This window comes from Chrysemys picta, chromosome 2 (genome assembly GCF_011386835.1).
Source record: "Chrysemys picta bellii isolate R12L10 chromosome 2, ASM1138683v2, whole genome shotgun sequence".
Lineage (NCBI taxonomy): Eukaryota > Metazoa > Chordata > Testudines > Emydidae > Chrysemys > Chrysemys picta.
This window is the reverse complement of record NC_088792.1, coordinates 252,096,776-252,121,636: the sequence shown is the minus strand read 5'-3', so window position 1 is coordinate 252,121,636 and position 24,861 is coordinate 252,096,776. Positions and strand designations below refer to the sequence as shown.

General features: G+C 40.7%; 1 protein-coding gene across 19 annotated transcripts in view; it reads right to left on the bottom strand.

Moving 5' to 3' along the window:
- Window positions 1-24,861, bottom strand: part of VPS13B (vacuolar protein sorting 13 homolog B) — a 943,390-nt gene that overhangs the window by 390,502 nt on the left and 528,027 nt on the right. For all 19 annotated transcript variants that reach the window (XR_010598024.1, XR_010598025.1, XR_006173164.2 and 16 more), the window contains 2 exons: window positions 16,774-16,994; window positions 166-372 (listed from right to left, as the gene is read on the bottom strand). Coding sequence is in view for 16 of the 19 variants with exons in the window: in XM_065582180.1 (XP_065438252.1) it covers window positions 166-372; window positions 16,774-16,994 (428 nt within the window). In the remaining 3 variants the exon portion in view is untranslated. The remainder of the gene's footprint in view (window positions 1-165; window positions 373-16,773; window positions 16,995-24,861) is intronic.

The window sequence follows — 24,861 nt, the reverse complement described above, 5'->3', positions numbered from 1 at the left end:
TCCAGTTTCCCCAAATTTATAATATTACATGTTTAGAGGATTATAGGCAAAACTACAGTATATAGGAATACAGTTACTCTTATTTTATCTTTGTGATTCTTAATTGGTCACTTGCCACATTTTGCAGATCGTCCTTCATAGGATATTTTTTTCAGAAACACTTACCTCTGTAGTGGTTCCAAAGTCAGCAGATGGGCTATATGTGCTGGTATCCGGTGGAGCTGTCCCAACACTACTTTTAATTGGAGAGCTAGGAGGAGCAGGCCCTGTCATGGACTCCGTGTAGACAGAAGATTGATACAGCATACCTCTCTTCTGAATCTTATTCCAGACTTTGCTCATGATGTCAGCCAGTTCATACAGAAGCTGTATCTAAAGAAGAAAAAATAGATGAAGTTCTTCATAATTAGGTGTACGAAAATCCATCACAGCCATCAAAATCCTCCAGTGAGGTTTAAACTACATATCAGAGCTCAATACTTTTACAATGTATAACATCCTAATAAGAGACTATGCTGCTATAAAATGAATTAACAATTACAACATAGTGATTTTGCTCAGAAAGCACTGCTTGTCTAAACATATAGTAGAAAATCAAACTACAATACATAGTTCATAAAAATATGTCATAAATCTGGTCTTGTAAAATTTTCATTAGTAAAAGTTTTAGCAATAAAAAAAACTATATCTAACTTCTGCATTATCTCACACATAGAAATACTGACTGCCCTTTTAGTTGATTCTTATGAAAAGGCAAACTCACATGAAAAAAGGAATATGAATGTTGTTATGTTATAAACAATGTAAGAGAGACTCCTTTTTAACAATATTAAAATGATGATTCCATGCTATATATGAAACTGTTCTATATACGCAGAAAGAACATCCACTATCCAACTCAATAGCCTCCTGGGATATGTCATTCCAATATTCAGAAAACATACTGTTTAACTTGCACATTGTTTGACTCAGTTCTTAGATATTTACACAAGCGTTCGTAAATAAGCATTAATCATGACATTTGTATGACAACATATTGTCATATACTATATAAAACAAGTCCAGAGAATACTTCAAACAATACATAAGCAGATCCACAGCTGGATACCATACCCAGCTGCCATTATAAAAAATTCTTATATTTATAAGAAGTTTCAGCCTCAGGACACATCCAGACTATGAAGCTGGCTTCTTATGTGGGCAGAACAGATGCAGGAAAACATTGTTGTCAATCTATATTTGATATAAAACAGTACTTGATTTTGTGCGTGTGAATGTGTGATGAAGTTTCAAAGATTATGCTACAGTCACTTCTTAAGAGGTGAAATGCTGGAGTTTTATAAAAAGCTTCTTAATTCATTTGGGTTTTTCTTTCGAAGATTCAAGACTTACAATGAGCAGGTCATATAACTTTTTGATACACAGTATTTTGTTAACAGTGGATGAATTGCATTTATGTCTTCCTACATTAAGAGTAATAATCGAACAATGATAGTTGTTCTGTCTGTAGCAGAAATGTATTTTCGTTAAGTTTAAAAGAGTCTCATATGTCCCTAGTACTTTGATATTCTGTGATAGTTACTTAATTATTACTTTAATTACTGTAACTAACCACAATCATTAAACAGTGTTATTTAAAACTATTACATTCAGATTTTCATACTTGTTTCCACATAATTGAAAATAACACACTTCAGACTGATTAAGTTGTATATTATTAACTGGGGCTGACTCTACACTAGCAAAGAAATAACAAAACTTTCCAATTTTAAAAATGAATGATCTGATAACAAGAGTGAAAGTTTAATCATTTCTGGGAGTTTAGTGGGCTACTCGGATAGACCCAAATGTGGATAGATTCTTGGAAACTCAAAAAGGTTGGTCAAGAGACTAGTGGATAGTTTAAGGAACTGGTGCCCTACGAAAGCAGGATTTCTCACAATTTCAGTACCCCATTACTCATAAGAAAGACAGAAGCAGAGAGCGTGAAGGATTGGTGTCATTGCCATGTGCATGTCCACAATCACAAATAATCCAGTGAAGAATTTTATTACTAGAGTGTCCCAGAGCTGAGAAGTTGGAAAGAGAGTTTCAACTTTCACTAAGCTAAGAGTTCTTTCCCATATTAAGAGGATATTATTTTAAATGGAGGTGGTTGGTGGAAGTATATAAAACTATCTCAGCAGGTGACATCTATGTCAGCAGTCAGAGACTGGTTCACAATGAACAAAATTGCTAAAATTAGGGATCAAGCCAGAAGGAAATACATTTTTCAGATTAAAAAAGAAAATCTAAGTTCTGTTAGGTGAGAGAAAATAGTTTTCAAGAATATATATAAAAATAGAATAAATACTCAACTTTCTTGCAAAAAAGAGCCATAACCCCAAAGTTATATTAGAATCCAACTCTGCAGAGAGCATGGTGAAGCTCCATTTTAATTTGCTGATATTTTGAAATACGGTTCATTACATTTCAGTGGCTTCTGTTTCTTAAAAAGGAGGTGGTTTCTATTTACCATGCTGGTGGCAACTTTTGCAAGGGAACTGTTTGAACAGTCCCACATATTGTTAATAATTAAAGAAGGGCCAACATCAGTGTGAAGTCTCCTTTTGTTCCTAGCATTGGCAACACTTCTTAAACTTTGCGGTAGATATATAATTATCATTAGGTTCAGTAATCTCTTCAAAATTAGAAATAAATTGATGATTAACAAAGAGTAACTGCTAGCAGTTGTTGAGCTAATTAGTTTCTTTCTCAAAAATAAATCAAAACACATAACCCCGCTCAGAATTAATTAATTATGCATGATATGGAAGTTCAACAGATTGCAGGTATTTCATGTTTTTAGAATAATTTGTTAGCACAAAATTGAAAACAAACTGATAAAAACTAAGAGTCAAACCTTGATGATATTATTCATGGAAAACTCTGATTGGTTTCAAGGGACTAAGAACATCAGAATTTAGCCCCAAATCAATACGTAGTAACTCAATAGTAAAATACGTAGTTCTTTGTTACCATCTAACAAATTCAGTAAATATATGATAATTTAAGGCTGCCATCCACAGACAAAATATAGTCTGCCACTCTAAAGAATCAGGTTTCTTGGTTATCCTACTGTGAATTTATAGGTATCAGATGCTGTTTATGTAATTTTATTTTCCATCTTCTATTCCTGAACATCTGGTAAAAAAATTCAGAATCTGATGTTTATGACTTTTGCTTAAATAAAGCAGGGGAAGTGGGCAACCCCCAAGGCCCTTCTCTAAACACAAATAAATTGTTAGTCCCTTTTGGTTTCATTTTGTATAGCATTTAAAATTATTAGTAACTGAATGAATAACATCATAGGTTATAGAAGTACTGCCCATGACAGCAGGATTTAATGATCAGATTTTCCATTATACATATTTATTTTCAAGATCTGATTAACTCCATTTTAAGTATTACTTGTGGGGTAAAACTTAGCAACTAAAGGTTTAAGACCCAGGCTATGTCTACACTTGGAGCTAGGAGTGTGATTCCTAGCTCACGCAGACATACTTATGCTAGCTCTCATTGAGTTTATGCACTAAAAATAGTATAGCCACAGTGGCACAGGCAGCTGTGAACGGCTGCACGGACTAGCTGTCTCAAGTACAAACCCGCCTGGACTCCATGGGAATCACACCCCCAACTCCAAGTTTAGATAGAGCATAAATGTAAATATTTTCACCCATTTTGAAAAGCAATCACTTTGACAATATTTTGGTTACAGGGCTACAGAAAATAGTGCTGTGTTTTGAGTTGTTTTCTGCAACCCTATAACTCAAAACCAGATTAATTTATTTAAACTGACACAATAACACACGAATGGAATAAAGGTAAGTGATTAGAGCAGGGGTGTGCAAACTACGGCCCGTGGGCCGCATCCGTCCCATCAGGCCTTTTAATCCTTGAGCTCCAGCTGGGGAGCGGGGTCGGGGGCTTGCCGCATGGCTTCTATGCGTAGGGGCAGCCAGGTTTCTCTCCACATGCTGCCCCTGCCCTAAGCGCCACCTCCTGCAGCTCCCATTGGCTGGGAACCGCGGCCAAAGGAAGCTGCAGGGGTGGCACCTGCGGATGGGGCAGCATGCAGAGCTGCCTGGCCAGCGCCATGTCTCCACGTAGGAGCCATAGGGGGCCATGCTGCTGCTTCTGGGAGCTGCAGGGGTGGCGCCTGTGGATGGGGCAGCACGCAGAGCCCCCTGGCTGCGCCTCCACATAAGAACCAGAGGAGGGACATGCTGCTGCTTTCGAGAGCTGCTTGAGGTAAGCATTGCCCGGAGCCTGCACCTCTGAGCCCTGCCCCGCCCCCAGCCCCCCCTGCCCCAGCACTTTCCTGCACTCTCCTGCACCCCTCATCCCCAGTCCCACCCCAGAGCCTGCACCCCCAGCTGGAGCCCTCAACCCCCCTGCGCCCCAGTCCTGATCCCCCTCCTCCTTCTGAACCCCTCGGTCCCAGCCTGGAGCACCCTCCTGCACCCCAAACCCCTGATCCCCAGCCCCACCCCAGAGCCCGCACCCCGAGGCAAAGCCCTCACCTTCTCCATACCCCGACTCCCTGACTCAGTCCAGAGCCCCCTCCTGCTCTCCAAATCCCAGCCCCCTGGTCCCAGCCCAGAGCACCCTCCTGCACACCAAACCCCTCATCCCCAGCCCCACCCCAAAGCCCACACCCCCAGCCGGAGCCCTCACACCACCACCCCCGCACCCCAACCCCCTGCCCCAGCCCAGAAGCCCCCTCCCACACCCTGAACTCCTCATTTCTGGCTCCACCCCAGAGCCCCTTGGTCCCAGTCCAGAGCACCTCCTGCATCCCAAACCCCTCATCCTCAGCCCCACCCCAGAGCCCGCAACCCCAGCCAGAGCCTTCACCCCCTCCCACACCCCCACCACCAATTTCATGGGCATTTATGGCCTGCCATACAATTTTTATACCCAGATGTGGCCCTCGGGCCAAAAAGTTTGCCCACCCCTGGATCAGAGCCTTTGAAAGTTTAGGAAAAAGGAATTAGAAGTGACCAGATTATTTGCTTAAAAAAAAATTGTTTTAGGATATTAGGTGCATGTATGGCAACAAAATTAAGAAATTAACACTACAATGGCTTTTGTGAATCATTTATGACCTATAAGATCTACTACAATCTGAAGGTCAGAGCTGCATGAAAGCCTGAGCCACAATCACCATTATGTGAGTGGGTGTAATTCTGTTTAAGTCAGTATTATGAAGATGAATATGGAATAAGGCAGGCTCCAAAGGATGTAAAATTGTGCAATATTATTCCATACAAAAATATGTAAAAATATTGTTAAGGTTGCAAAGTGAAGCTCTCAAAAGTCTTGAAATGTCAAAATTAAAGTTGTCTGCACTTCATTATTCTGCCTCTTTCTGAATATGCTTTTATAACATGATCATAGTAATTGTGCAGCCTGGATGGATCTTGGTGAATTGTGGCAGCTGTTCAATGTTTAATTTTTATCTTCACTGTTCAGTGTGTAATCCCCTGCCAATTTCATCACACATCATCCAACCTACACACTTTGAACCCTAGTCTCATCCATTGCATAAAGTGGAGGGCGTGTAGCGAATGAGGCAGAGTCTATAATGTGGGCTTGGAGAATGTGCAGTGAATGGGGCAGGGGACCACACATTGAGGATAAAATAAATAAATAAATTCAGAACATTTGCCTTACACACAGACCATCATCCAATATGTGCATTGAATGAGGCAAGGGGAAAAAAGAGCATTTGATTAAAGAACACATTGTAATGCATGTGCACAAGGGACAATGTAAAGATTACCCCTGCAACCACAACGTTATCATTTCCAGACTTAGGCCCCGATCCAGCAAATCTTTATTTTTTATATATATATATATATATGAGAGTAAGTGTTTATGAGATGGGGATTTATAAAGAATGGTTACCTACCTTATACAGTAACTGGAGTTCTTCATAATGAGTGGTCCCTGTGTTTATTCCACTCAAGGTGCGTATGCAACTGTAGCGCCTGAGACCAAAATATTTTTTTGTTAGCAGTGTCCCTACTCCTCATGCTCCAAGTTGAGGATTTAAGGGCAGTGCAGACAACCACTCTCCAGTTCCTCTTCTACCAGGAATAGTCTAAGGATAAGGATCCAAAGCTCAAGGGAAGGAGAGGTGGTGGTGGAATACACATAAGGTATGTCTACACTGCAGTTCGGAGCAAGCCTTCCAGCTTGGGTAAACAGACTCATGCTAGTGGGGCTCAACCTAGTAAGCTAAAAATAGCAGTGTGGACATTGCATCACTGATAGAGGCTCAAGCTAGTTACCCAAGATTGGAGCCAGGGGGTAGGGTGGGCTTGAGCTTGGGCAGCTAGCCTGAGCCTCTGACGGTACAGCAACATCCACACAGCTATTTTTAGTGAACTAGCACAAGCCCCACTAATGTCTCCCCTGACTGGGAGGTTCACCCCAGCTGCAGTACAGACATACCCATAGGGACCACACATCCCGAAGCACTCCAATTACTGTACAAGGTAAGTAATCATTCTTTCTTTCTCAGGTGATGGTCGCTACATGTATTCCACTCAAGATGACTCACAAGCAGTATTCACATGTATTCCACTCAAGATGACTCACAAGCAGGAGGAGGGTGCAAGGAACTTGGCTGTACCCACCGATTGAAGAATTACTTTGCCAAAGGGGGCCCCTGCTCTCGAAGCCTGCACCAGGGCATAATGTCTCACAAAGCTAACACTGCTGCCCTACATATCTTGAGAACAGGGACATCTTGAAGGAAAGCTACAGAGGCTACCTGGGCCCTAGTGAAGTGTACCCTCCCACCTTGTGGGGCAGGATTGCAATCAATTTATAGCAAAGCAAGATGTAGCCTGAAATCCATGTAGAAAGTCTCCATGAGGAGACAGCTTCTCCTCCCATACATTCAGCCAAGGGGACAAATAGTTTAGGGGATTTCCTGATGAATTTTGTTCTCTCTAGGTAGGAAGCCCAGGTTCATCGGACATCCAAAGTGTGGAGCTTCATGTCCTTCCTTCTGACACGTGGCTTTGGGTATAAGACAGGTAAAGAGGATGACATGGTTCAGGTGGCACTCCGAGCTCACCTTTGGAACAAACTTGGGATGTAATCTTAAGGAAACTTTATTCTTATGGAAGACTGTTTATAGAGGGTCTGCCATAAGGTCTCCCAGTTCTTCCACTCTCCTCGTTGAGATAATTGTGACAAGAAAGGCAACTTTCATGGATTGATGACTGAAAGCATATGAGGACAAAGGTTCAAATGGGGGATTTGTTAATGCAAATAGGACTAGATTGCCATCCCATACTGGGGCTGGTTTCAGTACTGGAGAAATGTCTCTGAAAAGGCCTTTAAATAACCTCATGTAGACCAGATGGGTGACGATTGCATAGTTGTCCACCGGGGTTGAAAGGCACTAGTAGTTGCTAAGTGTACCTGAAAGGAGCTGAACAACAATCCCAACATTTTTAGAGAAAGGAAATAGTCCAACATAGTTGGGATCTCCCCAAACCTTCTGGGGATCACTGATGATGCTGACACCATGTAGAAAAACTCTTTCATTTTGCTGTATAGCATTTGGTCACAGAGTATCTCGGGATAAGTGCTCATCTACATGGGCTCCTCCAACCTAACAGAGAGGCATCTGTAATCAACTTTTGGTGGGCGGAGGAGAGATGAACAGAATCCCTACATGCACTGTCTCCATGTTTTTCCACCAGTTGAGTGAGGCTACTATACCGTGGAGGAACAAAATCAACTTATTTAGACTGTGTCTGTCTGGGACATAGGCTGTCTGTAACCAAACCTGAAGACACTGAAGATAAAGTTTCCCACAAGGTCTCTCATATGTACATGAGGAAATGTGGCTTAGGAGGGTGAGACAGGATCTCACTATTGTTTGGGGGCTCCCTCAGCATTGATATGATGAGCATCATCATAGCCTGGAACCAGTCATGAAGTAGGTATGTCCTGAGTGCAGAGTTGTTCCAATAGAGTCTATAGTCTGTATGGGGGGGCGTATAGTGGACTTTTCTGCATTTACTGAGAGTCCTAATTATTGTAAAAGGCCAAGTAAGGATAGAGTTGCTACCTGAACTTCCTGGCATGACTTCCCTGTGAGCAACCAGTTGTCCAGGTAAGGGAACTCATGACACAGCTGCAGAGACTCTACTGATAATACCTTTGTGAACAGTCTCAGGCTATGTCAGCACTGCAATTAAAAACCCGCAGTGTAGACTTCCAGGCTCAGGCTGGATCCTGAGCTCGAGAACCCTGTGAGGTGGGAGGCTCTAGATAAGCAGCAGGAACCGTCTGCAAGCCTCATATACTCTCCCCACCTCGCAGGGTCCAAGTTTTGGTCAGGCACTGGTTCTCAGTACCAGCGATTCCTTTTCCAGGTGAGTCGGTACCATAAGTGCTGGAGGCATCCAATTACTCCTTTCCCAAGGACAGTCCCAGTGCCGCTACTTCAGTAGATAGAAGCCTCTGAATCTTTTTAGTTTTCAGTGCTGAGGGATGAGTTCTCAACTCCTGACACACCCATATTGGAATGCATAGTCTTACTTGACTGAGTGGGTCAGGGAAAAGGTTCTTTTCTTAAATGAGGATTTAGAAGTGGATTTCTTACGTATGTTGTTGTGAGGGTGTTCATTCCTATCCTCTTCATGATTCCCATTTTCTGTTAGAGTCCTTAACTCTGCTTACAGGGTTCCTGGAGCTGGAGACAATCGTGTTCGAAAGGGCACAGGCTGGGGTTGGACTCTTGTCTCATCAAGCAATCCATCAGGAATGTTTGAAGTTTGAACTCACAGGATTGATGAGTTTGGCTACTGAAAGTCTGGCAGATGCTACAGTTGGAGGGAATATGTGCTTTCCTGAGGCAACAGAAATATATGTCAGGGCTGTAACTGGCCATGAGGGTCCATAGACAAAGGACCCAGTTTTTGAAACCTGGGGCTTTGGGCGTGCTAGGTACCCAATACCCAGAGATGGAGGGCACCCCCAAAGCTCTGTAAGAGGCTTAGCTAAAACTAAAACTAAACTAAAAAGTTCTATTTGCAACTATTTACAACTAATAAAACAAAGAACACCAAGTAAAGCTACAGATACTAGGGAAGTTCCATCTCAGACCACATGTGGAAGAAAGGAACTGGAGAGGTGGTCAGTCCACACTGCACCTTATACTCTTGACTGGGAGTATGGAGAGTAGGCTGCATTTGCAAAGCAATGCACATTGTAAACAAAAAAAATTCCAGTCTCAGGTGCATGGGGCACATGCACTCCATGAATGGAACACACACAGAGGCCCCCACTTGAAGAAGAATCTTTGGCAAAGGAAAAAAAGCAAAAAAATCCGCAGGAGTAAAAAGAATGCAGGCAGAAGTCCAGTAGCAGAGAGGGGGCTATACAGTTTATTGCACTGAGTGCAGCATGTAAGATTACCTTCCTTGTGGGTAGGTGGCTTATGTGTGCATTAGGTGCAAGCAACTCATGGCCCTCAAAGGCCAAGTATAGGCTCTTCAGACCAGAGAGGCTGAACTGGAGGAGCCAAGGGACACAAAGAGGTACATAGATGAGACTTTTCAGGACACAGTAAAGAGGCTGCACCTCCAGTCTGACAGCCTCTGTGCTGTCAAGGAGGACGAAAGTTTCAGGGAAGAAGAACATCAAACTGGAGTGGAGGGAAATGATCCCATAGTTGGGACCCTCCTTTCAGATGATGTCATGGTATCTTCTCACACCGACGATACCACTCTGGGGGAAGGAATCCCAGTTATTAGGAAGAGAATGGTAATAGTAATGGGGTATTTGATTATTAGAAATACAGATAGCTGGTTCATGATGATTCAGAGAATTGCATGATGAATTGCCAGCCAGGTGCAAAGATTGCGGATCTCTCAAGACATCTAAACAGACATGTGAAGTGCTGGATAGTAGCTGGTGTTTGTGGTACAGATAGGTACCAACGACATAGGGAAAGGTAGGAGAGAGGCCCTGGAGACCAAATTTAAGCTGCTAGGTAAGAGATTGATGTCCAAGACCTCCATGGTAGCATTCTCTGAAATGCTTCCAGTTCCACACACAGGGCCAGTTAGACAGGTAGAACTACAGGGTTTCAATGGATGGATGACACAATGCTGTAGGGAGGATGGTTTTAGGTTTATTAGGAACTGGGGATCCCTTTAGGAAAAGAGGAGCCTATGCTGGAAGGATGGGCTCCACCTAAACCAAGACTGCTGGCATATAAAATTAAAAAGGATTACACTGCTCTACAGCCAAAATGCTTCTGAAATAAATGTAGTCAAACTTTACTAATTCTGGGTCACTGAGAACGAAAATGATGCTTAAAATTGTTGATTGGCTCTAGTTTTCAAGATATGCTATTGGGTCAGTATATACGACCCTTGACTTGGGAATGGCAGAGGATAAGTGAGTTATAAAGGGAAGGGATCTCAATTTAAATCAGAAATGACTAAAATACATCTTTGACTGGATCTATGAATAAATCTATGACTGGGTTTGGACAGTACTTGCTTTTTAGGCAAAACAATGAATGATGCAGTCTGAAGTTGGTATTGTGTCATACATGATATGAATTGCATCATGTTATTCCTAGAAGTCATGGATGATGAAACCATAACGAAGCTTACATCACTCTGCTGAACAAATTGCCCTATATCAGCTCTAGAAATCATACAGTGTCGTGCTCTCTTATTTGTCAGTGTTTGATTTTGCAAAGGGACACATTTCTGTTTAGCCAAAGTGAGCAGAGATGCCTCGTACCTGTGTGAACAGTGCAGATAACTTCTGCTATGTTTGTGGTGAAGTGACTTTTGCATCACAAAAGCGCAGTATAACCACTATGGTTAAGAAAGCCTATCACCTTTATTTTGGCTGCAAAATTGGAGATCAGGACAAGAGGTGGGCCCCACACATATGCTGCAAGACTTGTGCAACAAATCTTCACCAGTGGTTGAACAGGAAAAGGAAATCTATGCCTTTTGCAATGCCAATGATTTGGAGAGAGCCAACAGATCATACCAACAATTGTTACTTCTGCATGGTGCCTCCAGTTGGGAAAGGTATGTCAAAGAAGAAAAAGTGGACTGTGCATTATCCAAACATTCCATCAGCTATACGCCCAGTACCCCACGGAGAAGGACTGCCGGTTCCTGATGCACCAGAATCATTCTCACTTGAGTCAGATGAGCAAGAGGAAGAGGATGAAACTTCTGGTCCTGAACCATCAATGTCACAGGACCCACATTTTCTCCCATCCTTCTCCTCTGAACCACACCTCATAACACAAGGTGAACTGAATGACCTTGTCAGGGATTTGGAACTCCCCAAGAGTAAGGCAGAGCTGTTGGGCTCCAGACTACAGCAGTGGAATCTCCTGGCAGGTGATGTTAGGGTTTCCATGTTCCGTGACCGTCAAAAGGATCTTGTCCCATTCTTCTTCATGGAAGGTGATCTTGTAGCCTGCAACAACATCGATGGTGTGATGGCAGCCCTCAACATCGTTCACGATCCAGATGAGTGGAGACTGTTCACTGATTCATCGAAGACGAGTCTTAAAGCTGTTTTACTGCATAATGACAATGTTTTGCCATCAATTCCAGTTGGTCATGCAGTCCATATGAAGGAAAGCTATCACAACATGAAACAACTTTTGAGGTGCATAAACTATGACCAACATCAGTGGCAGCTTTGTGGTGATTTGAAGGTTGTTGCTCTCTTGCTTGGTCTGCAGACTGGATACACAAAGTACTGCTGTTTTCTCTGCGAATGGGATAGTCGTGCCAGAGATTCCCACTACATTAAGAAAGACTGGCCACTCCGACAGTCATTGGAGCCTGGGAGGAAAAGTGTTCAGCATCCACCACTTGTTGAATCAAGGAAGATTTTGTTACCACCCTTCCACATCAAGCTGGGTCTGATGAAGAACTTTGTCAAGGCCATTGACAATACACAAGCAGCTTTCAAGTACCTCCGTGGAAAATTTCCAAGGTTAAGTGAAGCTAAGATAAAGGAAGGTGTCTTTGTTGGTCCTCAGATTCGTTAACTTCTTCGAGATGATTCATTTGACCATGCACTGCGTGGCAAGGAAAAGACGGCATGGAAAGCCTTCCAGTTAGTGGCAATAAACTTTCTCGGAAACGACAAGGCAGACAACTACAGGTTGTTGGTGGAAAACCTCCTCAAGGCATACAAAAGCCTTGGTTGCAACATGTCACTAACGATAAATTTTTTGCACTCTCATCTAGATTTTTTTCCACCGAACTGCGGAGCAGCGAGCGACGAGTACGGCGAGCGATTTCACCAGGACATTGCAACAATGGAGAGACGCTATCAGGGCAAATGGAGCCCATCAATGCTTGCAGAATATTGCTGGACAGTGACAAGAGATGCTCCATTTAATGAATACAAGAGACAAGCCAAGAAGCGCCAAGTAGACACTGAATAGGACTAAACTATGTACATAATAGTTTTTTGCCTTTTGTTTCATAATAAATTTTATTTATATAAGCCTTTTGCTGATTTTTAAAGTGTTACATAAACAGGACCGGTGAAATATTATCATGTAAAGCAACCATAAACACATGAAAAGACCTAGGTTTACAATTTATGATTAAAACTCTACTATCTACACAATATACATAGACATAAAATGTAAAAACTTAAATATCTTAGAAACAGTAGCCAATCAGTTGTTTTAATTGTCATATTTGAATTCAGCACATCAAAATACATAATAAATAGCACATTTTATCTCTGAAGCAGACGACTTCTCAAAAATTGTAGACCAGTGTTACAGAGAAGTTTTTAAACTATGGGCTGGAGAAAGCTGACAGATGCGGAAGAGCATATGGTTTGGTCAGAGACAATCCTTAGGGGAAGATCTATTAACGATCTATTAACAGGGTTTCTCTATATCCTAGTGAAGAGGAGAGGATAGAAGTTGATAAAGTACAACTAGGAGCTGAAGAGAAACAGTCCAATGAAAGAGAGTCCCATTCAATTACATCACATGAAGGCAGACAAGTAAATATTGACAAATTTAATAGGTGCTTGTATACAAATGAAAGAAGTCTAAATACTAAGATGGGTGAACTTGAGTGCCTGCTATCAAATGAAGATATTGACACAACAGACAACACAGAAACTTGGTGGAATGATAGCAATCAATGGGACATGGTAATACCAGGGTATAAAATATATAGGAATGACAGAGTAAGTTTTGCAGTTGGAGGAGTAGCACTATATGTGAAAGAAAGCATAGAGTCAAATATAGTAAAATCTTAAATGAATCCAGCTGTATCATAGATTCTCTATGGACAGAAATTCCATGCTTGAATTATAAGAGTATAGCAGTAAGAATATACTACCAACCACCTGACCAGGATGGTGATGGTGATTTTGAAATGCTGAGGGAGATTAGAGAGGCTATACAAATAGAAAACCCAATAATAATGGGGGATTTCAACTATCTCCATATTGACTGAGTACGTCCCCTCAGGAAGGAATGCAGAGATAAAATTTGGCAACACCATTAATGATTGATTTTTGGAGCAGCTAGTCCTGGAACCCACAAGGGGAGAGGCAATTCTTCTTTTAGTTCTAAGTAGAGCACAGGATCTGGTCCAAGAGGTGAATATAGCTGAACAGCTCAGTAACAGCAACCATAATATAACTAAATTTAACATTCTTGTGGGGGGAGCGGAAATACAAAAGAAGCCTCCCACTGGAGCAATTAATTTCAGAAAGCCAAACTACACAAACATTAGGAAGCTAGTTAAAGGGAATCAAAAACAACAGTCACAAAAGTAAAATGCCTGCAAGCTGCATGGAAACTTTTTAAAAGCTCCATAATAGAGGCTCAAATTAAACGTATACCCCAAATTAAAAGAAATAGTAAGAGGACTGAAAAATGGTTAAACGACAGAGTAAAATTGGTGGTTAGAGGCAAAAAGACATCCTTTAAAAATTGGAAGTCAAATCCTATTGAGGAAAATAGAAAGGGGCATAAATTCTGCCAAATCAAGTGTAAAAGTATAATTAGTCAGGCCAAAAAAGAATTTGAAGAACTAAAATAAGATTCAAAAACTAACAGTAACTTTGGCATGTAACCTATCACTAAATCAGCTTCTGTACCAGATGACTGAAGGATAGCTAATGTGGCATCAATTTTTTTAAAAGGCTCCAGAGGCGATCCTGACAATTACAGGCCTGTAAGCCTAACTTCAGTACCAGGAAAATTGGGTGATACTATAGTAAAGAACAGAATTATCAGACACATAGATGAACATGATTTATTGGAGAAGAGTCAACATGGCTTCTGTAAAAGGAAATCATGCCTAACCAATGTATTAGAATTCTTTGAGGGGATCAACAAACATGTGCACAAGAGAGATCAAGTCTACATAGTGCCCTTGGACTTTCAGAAAGCCTTTGACAAGATCCCTCACCAAAGAGAGCAAATTAAGAAGTCATGGGATAAGAGGGAAGGTCCTCTAGTAACTGGTTAAAAGACAGGAAACAAAAGGCAGAAAAAATATTCAGTTTTCAGAATGGATAGAGATAAACAGCGGGTCCCCTAGAGATCTGTAATGGGACCAACTCTGTTCAACATATTCATAAATGATCTGGAAAAAGAGGTAAACAGCAAGGTGGCAAAGTGTGCAGACAATACAAAATTACTCAAGATAGTTAATTCCAAAGCAGACTGCAAAGAGTGATAACGAAATTGCACAAAACTGGGTGACTGGGCAACAAAATGATACATGAAAATTCAATGCTGATAAATACAAAGTATTGCATTTTGGAAAACATAATCCCAACTATACATACAAAATGATGGGATCTAAATTAGCAGTTACCACTCAAGAAAGATATCTTGGAGTCATTGTGGATAGTTCTCTGAAAACATCCTCTCAATGGGGAGCAGCAGTCAAAAATGCTACGAGAATGTTCGGAACTTTTAGAAAGGGATAGACAACAAGACAGTAAATATCATAATGCCACTATATAAATCCATGGTATGCCCGCACCTTGAATGTGTGTTGAGTTCTAGTCTAAAAAAAGATACGTTAGAAATGGAAAAGGTAGAGAGAAGGGTAGCAAAAACAATTAAATGTGTGGAACAGCTTCCGTATGAGGAGAGGTTAACAAGACTGGGACTGTTCAGATTAGAAAACAGACGACTAAGTGGCGATATGATAGAGGTCTATAAAATCATGAATGGCATGGAGAAAGTGAATAAGAAAGTGTGATTTACCCCTTCACATAACACAAGAACCAGGGGTCACCCATTAAATTGATATGCAGCAGGTTTAAAACATACAAAAAGAAGTACTTCTTCACACCATGCAGTCAACTTGTGGAATTCATTGCCAAGGAATGTTGTGAAGGCCAAAAGTATTACTGGGTTAAAAAAAGAATTAGATAAGTTCATGGAGGATAGATCCATCAATGACTACTGGCCAAGACGGTCGGGGATGCAATCCCATGCTCTGGATGTGCCTAAACCTCTGACTGCCAGAAGCTGGGAATGGACAACAAGGGATGGATCACTTGATAATTGCCCTGTTCTGTTCATTCCTTTTGAAGCATCTGGGACTGGCAGAAGTCAGGACACCGGGCTAGATGGACCATTGGTTTGACCCAATATGGCCATTTTTATGACATACTTTTATTTTATTTTATTTTATTTTATTAAGCAGTAATAGTTAAAAAATTCAAGTATCGTCTTCACTGGGCTACCCCATTGTGTCTCTTTTCTCTGTCTTGTCTCATTGGGGAGAGGGATAGCTTAGTGGTTTGAGCATTGGCCTGCTAAACCTAGGGTTGTGAGTCCCCCCCCTTGAGGAGGCCACTTGGGGATCTGGGGCAAAATCAGTACTTGGTCCTGCTAGTGAAGGCAGGGCGCTGGACTCGATGACCTTTCAAGATCCTTTCCAATTCTAGGAGATGGGAAAAAATTGATAGTTAGCTCTTTGAAGAAGAAATCGTCTGAATGCAGTGTCTTGTACAGTATCAAGCACACTGACGGCACCTGAATTATAAACATCAATAACAAGAGGTGCCAGCTTCATCAGAACTATAATTAAGATGGTACAACTGACAACAAAAACATTATTAAAGACACAGTTCAGTGCATCGAAAATTTGCATAGAAAATCTCTCCTATTTGGAGTGACTTCAGGCCACCGTAGAGTAACTTGGATCTAACTCAATTAAAATGCATTTTTCAGTAGTTCATGTAACATACCTACCTTTTAAAGAATAAATTTATGGTGACAATCTGCATTCTTTTAAACAATTCCCTTTCAGTTTTCCCCTTTAATAAAGCATATCATAGGTTGTTTGAAAACATTCCATGCTGAATGAGAGACTGTGAGAATTTGATCAAAAATTACATTAGACCACTTCAACATTTTTTTTCACAATGACAGTTGAGCAGTGCTTCAGTACATCTGCAACTGATTTCAGTCCATCAGCCAAAAGATGCATTTATGCTGTAGCTATTACATTTTGAGAAGAGTTTAAATTACAAAACTTGAGAGAGCTTCAAAGCAAATCTAATCTAAGTACCCTGATCTTGATGGCCCAGTTTAAAAAAAAAAAAAGATGTTTAATAAAAGAGAACCTCCTCAACAAAATGCAGAACAATTGTACTTAATTCAAGTTATTTTTAATTTCCTTTAATAAATCAATTAAATATACCAACCTGGGGGTTCGAGCATTTTATTTCAAGTGACTCGAGGTCGACATGGAGGCAAACAACAAACGAGTGTCTGGATTCTGGCCCTGAGGCAAGTAGTTTTTGTGAAGTGACAGCTAGAGTAGAAGTACAGCCCATGGGTTCCACTAAATTAAGTGTCATTTGTTGTCCAAGAAGAGTATACACACTGAAATGATGCAGACTGATTGTCCAAGGGAAGGCATCACCTGGTGATTAAAGAGAAAAAATAGTTTTATAACTACATGCCTCTAAATGTTAAGTGATGATTTTTCTCAACATTATTCAAATAGTAAATGCTAAATGAAATTCAGAATGGGCCTGATCCAAAACACACTGAAGTTAATGGACATCTTCAATGGGCACTTGGACCGGGTCCCAAATCCTAATAAAATACCCTTTGATATGGTGCCCAGAGATAAAAAACATAAATCTGATTTGAATTTTTATTTCACACTGCAAATAAATCTGACAGAACAATATTAAAGGACAATATCTTGTTGATTTACTTGATTTTTCAGCACCGTGTTTTTAAAAATCCATCTGAATACATTAAAACTAAGTGAGCATATGTCTGCTGTAAATGTCTTGTATTGCCTTGTATCAAAGAAATTTCCTTAATTAAGAGACCAGTCACCCTACTCGCTTTGAAAAATATCCAGCTCTGTAAGCAGGACCAGTGACTTCTGTTTATAGGTAGCAAAATCAGACTTTAGTCACACACACACACATCCTACAGTCTATGAATTTTTCATACAACTACTACTGTGAGTAGGAGTCATGATGGAGGATTATCATTTTACAAATTTAAGATTGTGAGTTGGAGGACTGAGATCCAGGAAAGGAGACCTTGGACCCTAAAGGACACTGACCAAACCCCAATGAACACTCAGGCAGGGAATGGTGTACAAGTGTTTCTTATTTTGCATTAGGGTGGTCACTCATATATTCCCAGAATACTGGACATTCCGGTACTTTCAGGAACGGTATGTGCCTGCTCTTGCCAGCATAACCCCTCCCCTGCCAGGGTGAACTTGGATTTCCTGCCACATCCGGGTGCCATTTTGAAAAGGTCATCACGCAGCCCGCACTGGCATCACATTGCATGCGAGGTCATGCTGGTGGGGGCAGAGCAGTATGCTCCTCAAAATGGCAACCCCCATTCAATGCTGGACAAAACCACATTCCGTTTTGTCTGAGTACCGAGTGGGGGTGAAATCCTAGGACTGCTGGATTTAATACCAGACCAGTGGCCTACTTTGCATGGATTAAACTATAAACCAGAGGACCCAGGAGGGTGGAGTTCTGGGGATGGTGTGTGTATGCTATTGGGGAGTCTCAGGGAGTTCGGCATTGGTCTTGGGGACTAGGAAAGCTGGACCATGGGATCCTAGTTAGAGTCCACGCCTAGAGGCCAAAAAAAGAGACAGTACCTGGCACTCATGGGAGTTCAGAAGAACATACATCAAGTGCTGGGATCTAAGCAAATCAGCCTGGTGAGTGTCCAACAAGTGAAAGCTCAACCAGCTCTGTGACATCCTTATATTTGAATAGGGCTTATTCAGTTTGCAGGAGACACATGAGGTGAAGTTCTCTTTCCTACAACAAATTAAGAGGGCTGGGCTGATGATGAGACTTTATTTGTCACAACTTTGAGCAGGTGGACTTTGTGGTGAGAAGAGACACAAGTTGGTCTCATGTCCCAAAGTGAGCATATGATAGCAGGTAATGGCAATTAAATACATGGGACTGGGCCTTTCTAGTGCACAGTTATAAAGCACCTTACCTAGTGTATCCAACTCACTAATTAATGAAGAGTTACACTGGGAATTTGCTGCTTGGGAATAATCTGCAGTCCTGAGATTCCTGTAGGGCTTCAAACAATACAGCTAAGCAATACCAGAAATTAAGTGTTGAGTTAACTGATGGTTAACTACTTAAATTATACTTTACAAAAATATATGAAGTTAGAATAAAGCTGAAGCCAGAAGTCTTCACCATACTACTTTGGCAAGAGTTTAATTGGTGATTACAGAGGTGACACCAGCAATAACTCATTTATGGTCACTAGTATAGCCATAAAGCACTGCATGAGAACATACAAGAACTGAAAACTTTGAACTTATTCTAAAGTTATTTACAAACTGAAGAAAGGTTCCAAATTATGTACAATATAAAATTCAGCTAGACTTGCTTTAAAATATGGAAAGACTTTTGGAAAGACTTCCGATTACGTATTTAAAATTCTCCAAAAAATTTAATTCATTCAAGAAATACAAAATATTGATTGTTTAGGATGGAAAACTGTTCAAAAATTTGAAGTAGATTCTAATGGCTTATTTATTAATTAAAATACATGATTTTTCTTTTCTCAGTGATCACCATAGTAATTCAATATTGAAAATTTTTCTACTAATAATATCTACTTTAAACTGTCCAAGTGTAGAGAAATTTTTGTTCTGTAGTTGTTTCTAGTGCTTTAATTTTGCTTTAATTTTTTTTTTTAAACTTTGGTGGCCAATATTCATTGTTGGGTGAATGTATGAAGCTTCAGAAACTATTTAAAGTGTCTACACTTCAAAAGAAATGTAATTCAAAAAACATTTGTTTCAAAACCCACTTACTAATACGTATGAAGGGAAGCCAGGCACCACTGTTTACAATAGGAGCAGAAGAAATCTCTACAACCTTCCAACCGACCCTTCATATGAGTCATAGCCCTTCAATGGGGCCAGTATTTCACCCTAGATCTTTTTTGAGCCAGAATATGAGAGATGAACATTGCAGCTCATCAATACGGCAAGAATGTTGCTAAAAATCCCTTTTACTCACAAACTTGAGGTCTGACAAATCCTTACTTTTTCTTCTTTCAAATGATTTATAACTCAGTTACTTGAACTATTAATGGACTTGAAAATTAATGCAAAAGATGGTAACAGTTATACTCAACTGTTTTAACAACTTCTTGTGTTTATAAATGCCACTTTCAGGAAAAGGAAAGAATTTCTCTTTGGCATCAGGGTACCCTCCTAAATATTAATCATTGATCCGTTATATGCTGGCTCCCTGGCAAGAATTCTCTCGTGTGTGTAATAAAAGCTGGTTTCACTAAATATCATAAAAAAGGGTCTTCTCTAGAGTTTATCTGTTCATTGTAACATGCTGCTGGTGTTCTAGTTTTGGTTTTTTTGCCTAGCAATAGAGGTAACTGTGCATTTTATCTACCCCTACTCATTGTGTAAAATATTGATCAAATTGTAAAAATACTAATAATTTTTTGTTATACATTTGCCCTCGCATTTGTTAGTTTCCCTTTTTTAAAAGTTCTTGTTGCAGTAATGGCAGTTACCTGTAACCTGTAGCAGATGTGTAATTATTTTTTTATTAAAAGTAAGTGGAAAGGAAGAATAATCTTGTGATTACAGCACTGGAATTCAGGCGATCTGGTTTCTATTCCACGTTTTCCTAAAGTCATTCTATGTTATTTTCAACAAGTCTCTCAAGCACTCTTCCTGTTTCCCCATCTGTAAGAAAGGGATAATACTTACCCTCACAGAGGTGCTACGAGGACTTATGAGTTATTAATGATTTAAAGTGCACTTAATTCTCAGATAGAAAGTCTTCTTCCTTGCATTAATCTCATCAAATGGGGTCTGCTCTGAGTCCTCTCCCTCGAAATTGCTAAGTAAGTTCAATGCCATAGCCTCCATTATACCACATGCTAACATGTCTTCCTTTAGGACATCCCACCACTACTTCTTGAGTTGGCTGCTCTGTGTTTTTCCTTCAATCCTGATCTGTTGGATTCTCTTACCCATGTAGTTGTCAGGACTGCACTTTACATGAACAAATATCTGAGCCTGTACGCCCTTACTCTTTTATGTTTGGATTTTATTTTGAGCATGTCTCTAATATACACATTCCTCATGTAATCTGTCTTGCTTACACCACTCATCCATCTCAACATTCACATTTCTGTGGAAGAGATCATTCGCTCATGTTTTTTCTTTGTTGCCCAACACCCAGCGCCACCCATTAAAACTGGATGGACACCATTTTATAGACTTTTCTTTTTATTCTTACTGGTACTTTCCACTTATCTCTCTCCATCAGAGCCAGGTATTTATTATCCTACCTCTATTTTTATCCTCTATTTCACCAGATTTTGGAACCCAGATATTGAAACTTTGCATTTTTGGTATTGTTTGCTTACCTAGTTTCAAAGATAATTCTTCAGTGTGCACATTACTCAAATTACATACCATATCTCTCTATTTATCAGGATTCTCTTCTAAGACAATCTTTTCCCTCACTGCATAGAATGGTATTATCTGCAAATAGCATGCACCAAGATGCTTCCTTCTGTATGTTCTTCTTGAGGGTATCCAGGATGAGAATAAACAAGAAATGGCTTAGAGCTGATTCCTGATGCACTCCCACCTTTACTGATAGTACGTCTATTTCACCACCATAAGTTCTGACTGTTGATGTTGTACCTACATACAGGCTTGAACAAGCCACACTCCCTCATGCACCACCAGATGAATTCTCTTGGAACTCAACCAAAGTCCTTTTTGAGATCCATGAATGCCATGTGAATATTTTTCCTTTTCTCTATATATTTTTCCACTAGCTCCCTAAGTGCAAAAATTGTCGACCTTCCTGGCATGAAATCATACTGGTGTCTAATATTCACTTCCCTTAATCTTTTATCGATGACTCTCTCTCACAATTTCATCATATGATTAATCAGCTTAATACTTCTCTAATATGTGCAGTTGCCATTGTCATTTTTTCCCTTGTATATCAGCACCAAGATACTTTTCCTCCACTCATTTGGTATCCTTTCCCACCTCATGATTAAATTGAACAGAGATGTCGGCAAATGGATGCCTTCTATTCCAAGCTTTTTCAATGTCTCAATAGGGATCTATCTGGGCCTAAGGCCTTATTATTTTTCATCTCTTTTACAGCGTTTGCCACTTCATCAGGTATGATAGGCTACACTACACCAAAGTTCATCATTTTGAAGTTGCATTGCTCTCTTAGGTACCTTTTCCATCGATCCTTTATGCGATATCACCAGTCAACACCATACCAATTTCATTGTTGATGAACCTCACTTCCTTTATATCTCTGGTAATTCTGACCCATGATTTTGCTAGCTTATACACTTCTTTTCCCCCCTTCCTTTGTTCTAAGTCTTGTGCATAGTTGCTTGAAGACTTCTGCTTTTACAACTATTCCTGGACATTTTCTTAACATCCTTGTATTCCTTCAGGTTTCATTTGCTCCTATTCCTTTGCCAGAGTTTAAACTTTATCTTTTATCATTTGTACTTCTTCACTCCACCACCATGTTTGTTTTTGAATAAAGGCTTTCCAGAGTTGAAAAGTAGCATTTATATTTATTATTATTCATACAAAGTTACAGTAGAGAGATAGAATCCTTGAGAAACAACAATCCAGGAAAGCACTTTATAAATACTTAGGCTTTTCCCTTGTCAAGGAGTAAAAGATATTAAACAACAAACAAGTCGTTTACAATTAGAGACTTTGAATAGTTGTTCCATGGAACACTATATTTAATTCCAGTCACTTCAAATATTAAATAGACATACTGTATTCTCTCCCAAGTTTAAACCATAGGGAGTTAAGTGTTTTAAGGCCATATAGCCAGGCATTTCTGCTTTTATCCAGATTTTCAGGTTTTGATGCACTTTCAGTTGCGACAGTTCTGAGAACATTAAATTGCTGTGTTTGGAGTGGTGAAGAGTTTGGCCACAGATTGGTCCAATTTATCAACCACGTGCACAGATTATCATTAGTTTTATGTAAGAATTGTTTATTGCAGCTGGGATGACAAGACTTTATGATGGAAAAGACAGAGGTAGAGATAGCAATATAAAGAGACTCAGAAAGTTCTGTTGTACAGTGCAAATACAGAAGACACATTTTAAAGGTTCTTTAATTTGAGCAATCACTGTTTGTGGTTCTTAGAATCCTGTGCTGAGACGTGCAAGATGCTGCACACTGATGTCCAATCCAGCAAAGCACTTCAGCATATTTAACTTTAAGCAAGTGAGTAGTTTCATTGACTACAAAGTTAAGCACATACTTTTAAGCACTTTGCTGGTCTTGGCCAGGGTTCTCAGCACCTTACAGAATCAAATTCTATACTAGCAAGAGCCAAAATTCTGTATGTGACAGGAGGTTATTTAAATGCAACCCTCACTAGCATTCTGATGCAACAATAAGACTGCTAGTAAAATGGCAGTTCAGGGTCTAATTTTCTAAAATGATTACCTGTAATCTTTCAGCTAAGTATTATAATTATTAATTTAGTTTATAGAAAATGGCACTTAGTAAAAAATGAGTGACCTGCAATATTTAAATGTCACAGGCAGTAGTCAGCATTAAAAACTTGCAAGTTGCCTCAACTAAGTATCTTTACCTCTGTACGCCGCCTCCACCTGCAGGCACTGCCCCCATAGCTCCTACTGGCTGCAGTCAATGCTCCTAGGAGGAGGAACAGCCACACTGTGCACTGCCCCCCACCCTGTCCCAAGCGCTGGCTCCACAGCTCCCATTGGCAGGGGATCACAGCCAATGGGAGCTGTGGGGGTGGCACCTGCAGGCAGAGGCAGTATGCAGAGCCGCCTGGCTGTGCCTCTCCGGACACGTCACCATTTGCGGGGAGCCATCCAAGGTGAATGTCGCCCTGATCCGGTACCCCGAAGCCCCTTCTGCACCCCAATCCCAAGCCCCCTCCCACACCCAAACTCCCTCCCAGAGCCCAACCCCGAGCCTGCTCCTGCACCCAAATTCTCTCTCTCTTAGTTATCTGGAATTTTTGACTTACCAGCACCCCCCATTCCTCCAACATGCTGGATAAAGTTTTTACTGTAGTTTTCCAATGACATATTACATGACACTCTTTTAGATACTGATTATAACCATAGTGAGTTAGGGTATACTGAACTGATCAGGCAAGCTTAAACTCATTATATGATACTAATGAACCCCTTGCCACCTTGTACTGGGATGCTCTTAGGGTCACAACTAAACACATGCTGAGGTGAATATATTTGTTTATCTAAAGCAAAATTAGCAAATTATTTAGAGGGACCAATATACTATAGTTCTGCCATAAGCGTTAATTGAGTTATTGCTATATTTGGAACTATGCATCTAAACACTTGTACCTGTTAGACAGTAAGATCTTATAGCCAACATACTTACAGCTCACTCATACAACTGTACTTAAGGTACTAATCTTCCAGTACTTCCAAAGTCGGTTGATGATCTATTCAGTATGCAAACCTGTGCTTTTGTTACATCCTGAGTGCCGCCAGAGCCATCGCTACCCAGCTCCAAAGCATGCACTGCCACACCCAGTCTTAGTCAAGGAGGTTAATTTTCATAATAGAGGTTAACAAACAAACAGAACACAGTCTTAACTCAATCCTTGGTGACAGGCTTCATGGCCACCCCACCCTGGGGTCTCTGGCACTCCAGGTCCTGGCAGCCTCCCAGCCTCAGTTAGCTCTGCTCCCTTCCTGAGTCCTTGCTCCACAGGAACTAGCTGCACTCCAGTGTGGCTTTCCCTCCCAAGGGCTCAGCCTGTCTCAGTCCTTCTGTCCTCCAGCTGCCTATTAGCAGCCCTTTATAGGCCCAGGTGTAGCCCATTCCTCTTTAATTTGCTGGACTAGGCTCACTTGCTCCAGTCTAGGGGAGCTGGGTTCAGTCTATCCACAGAGACCAGCTACCCTGTGACAATGAGACATAACATATTTCATAGATGAGGGCCAACTACTACAGGTGGCCCCACTACTGGGATTGCCTAACCATGCTTGGATTATGGTTCAATATAACAGATTGGGCCTCCACATGTGTGTCCTCCAGTCACCGAAAATAAAAGACATTATTCTGTGTCTGCTTCTCGTTTTAAGCCTCCTTTTGAGTATGCACACAGCTGAGAAGGTGACAGTTCATTATATGGATGCCTTGACTTTGGAATCCTCCCTCCTGCCCTGGCCAAAAAAAGCTCAGCAGTAATTGTCTACTATTATTGGCT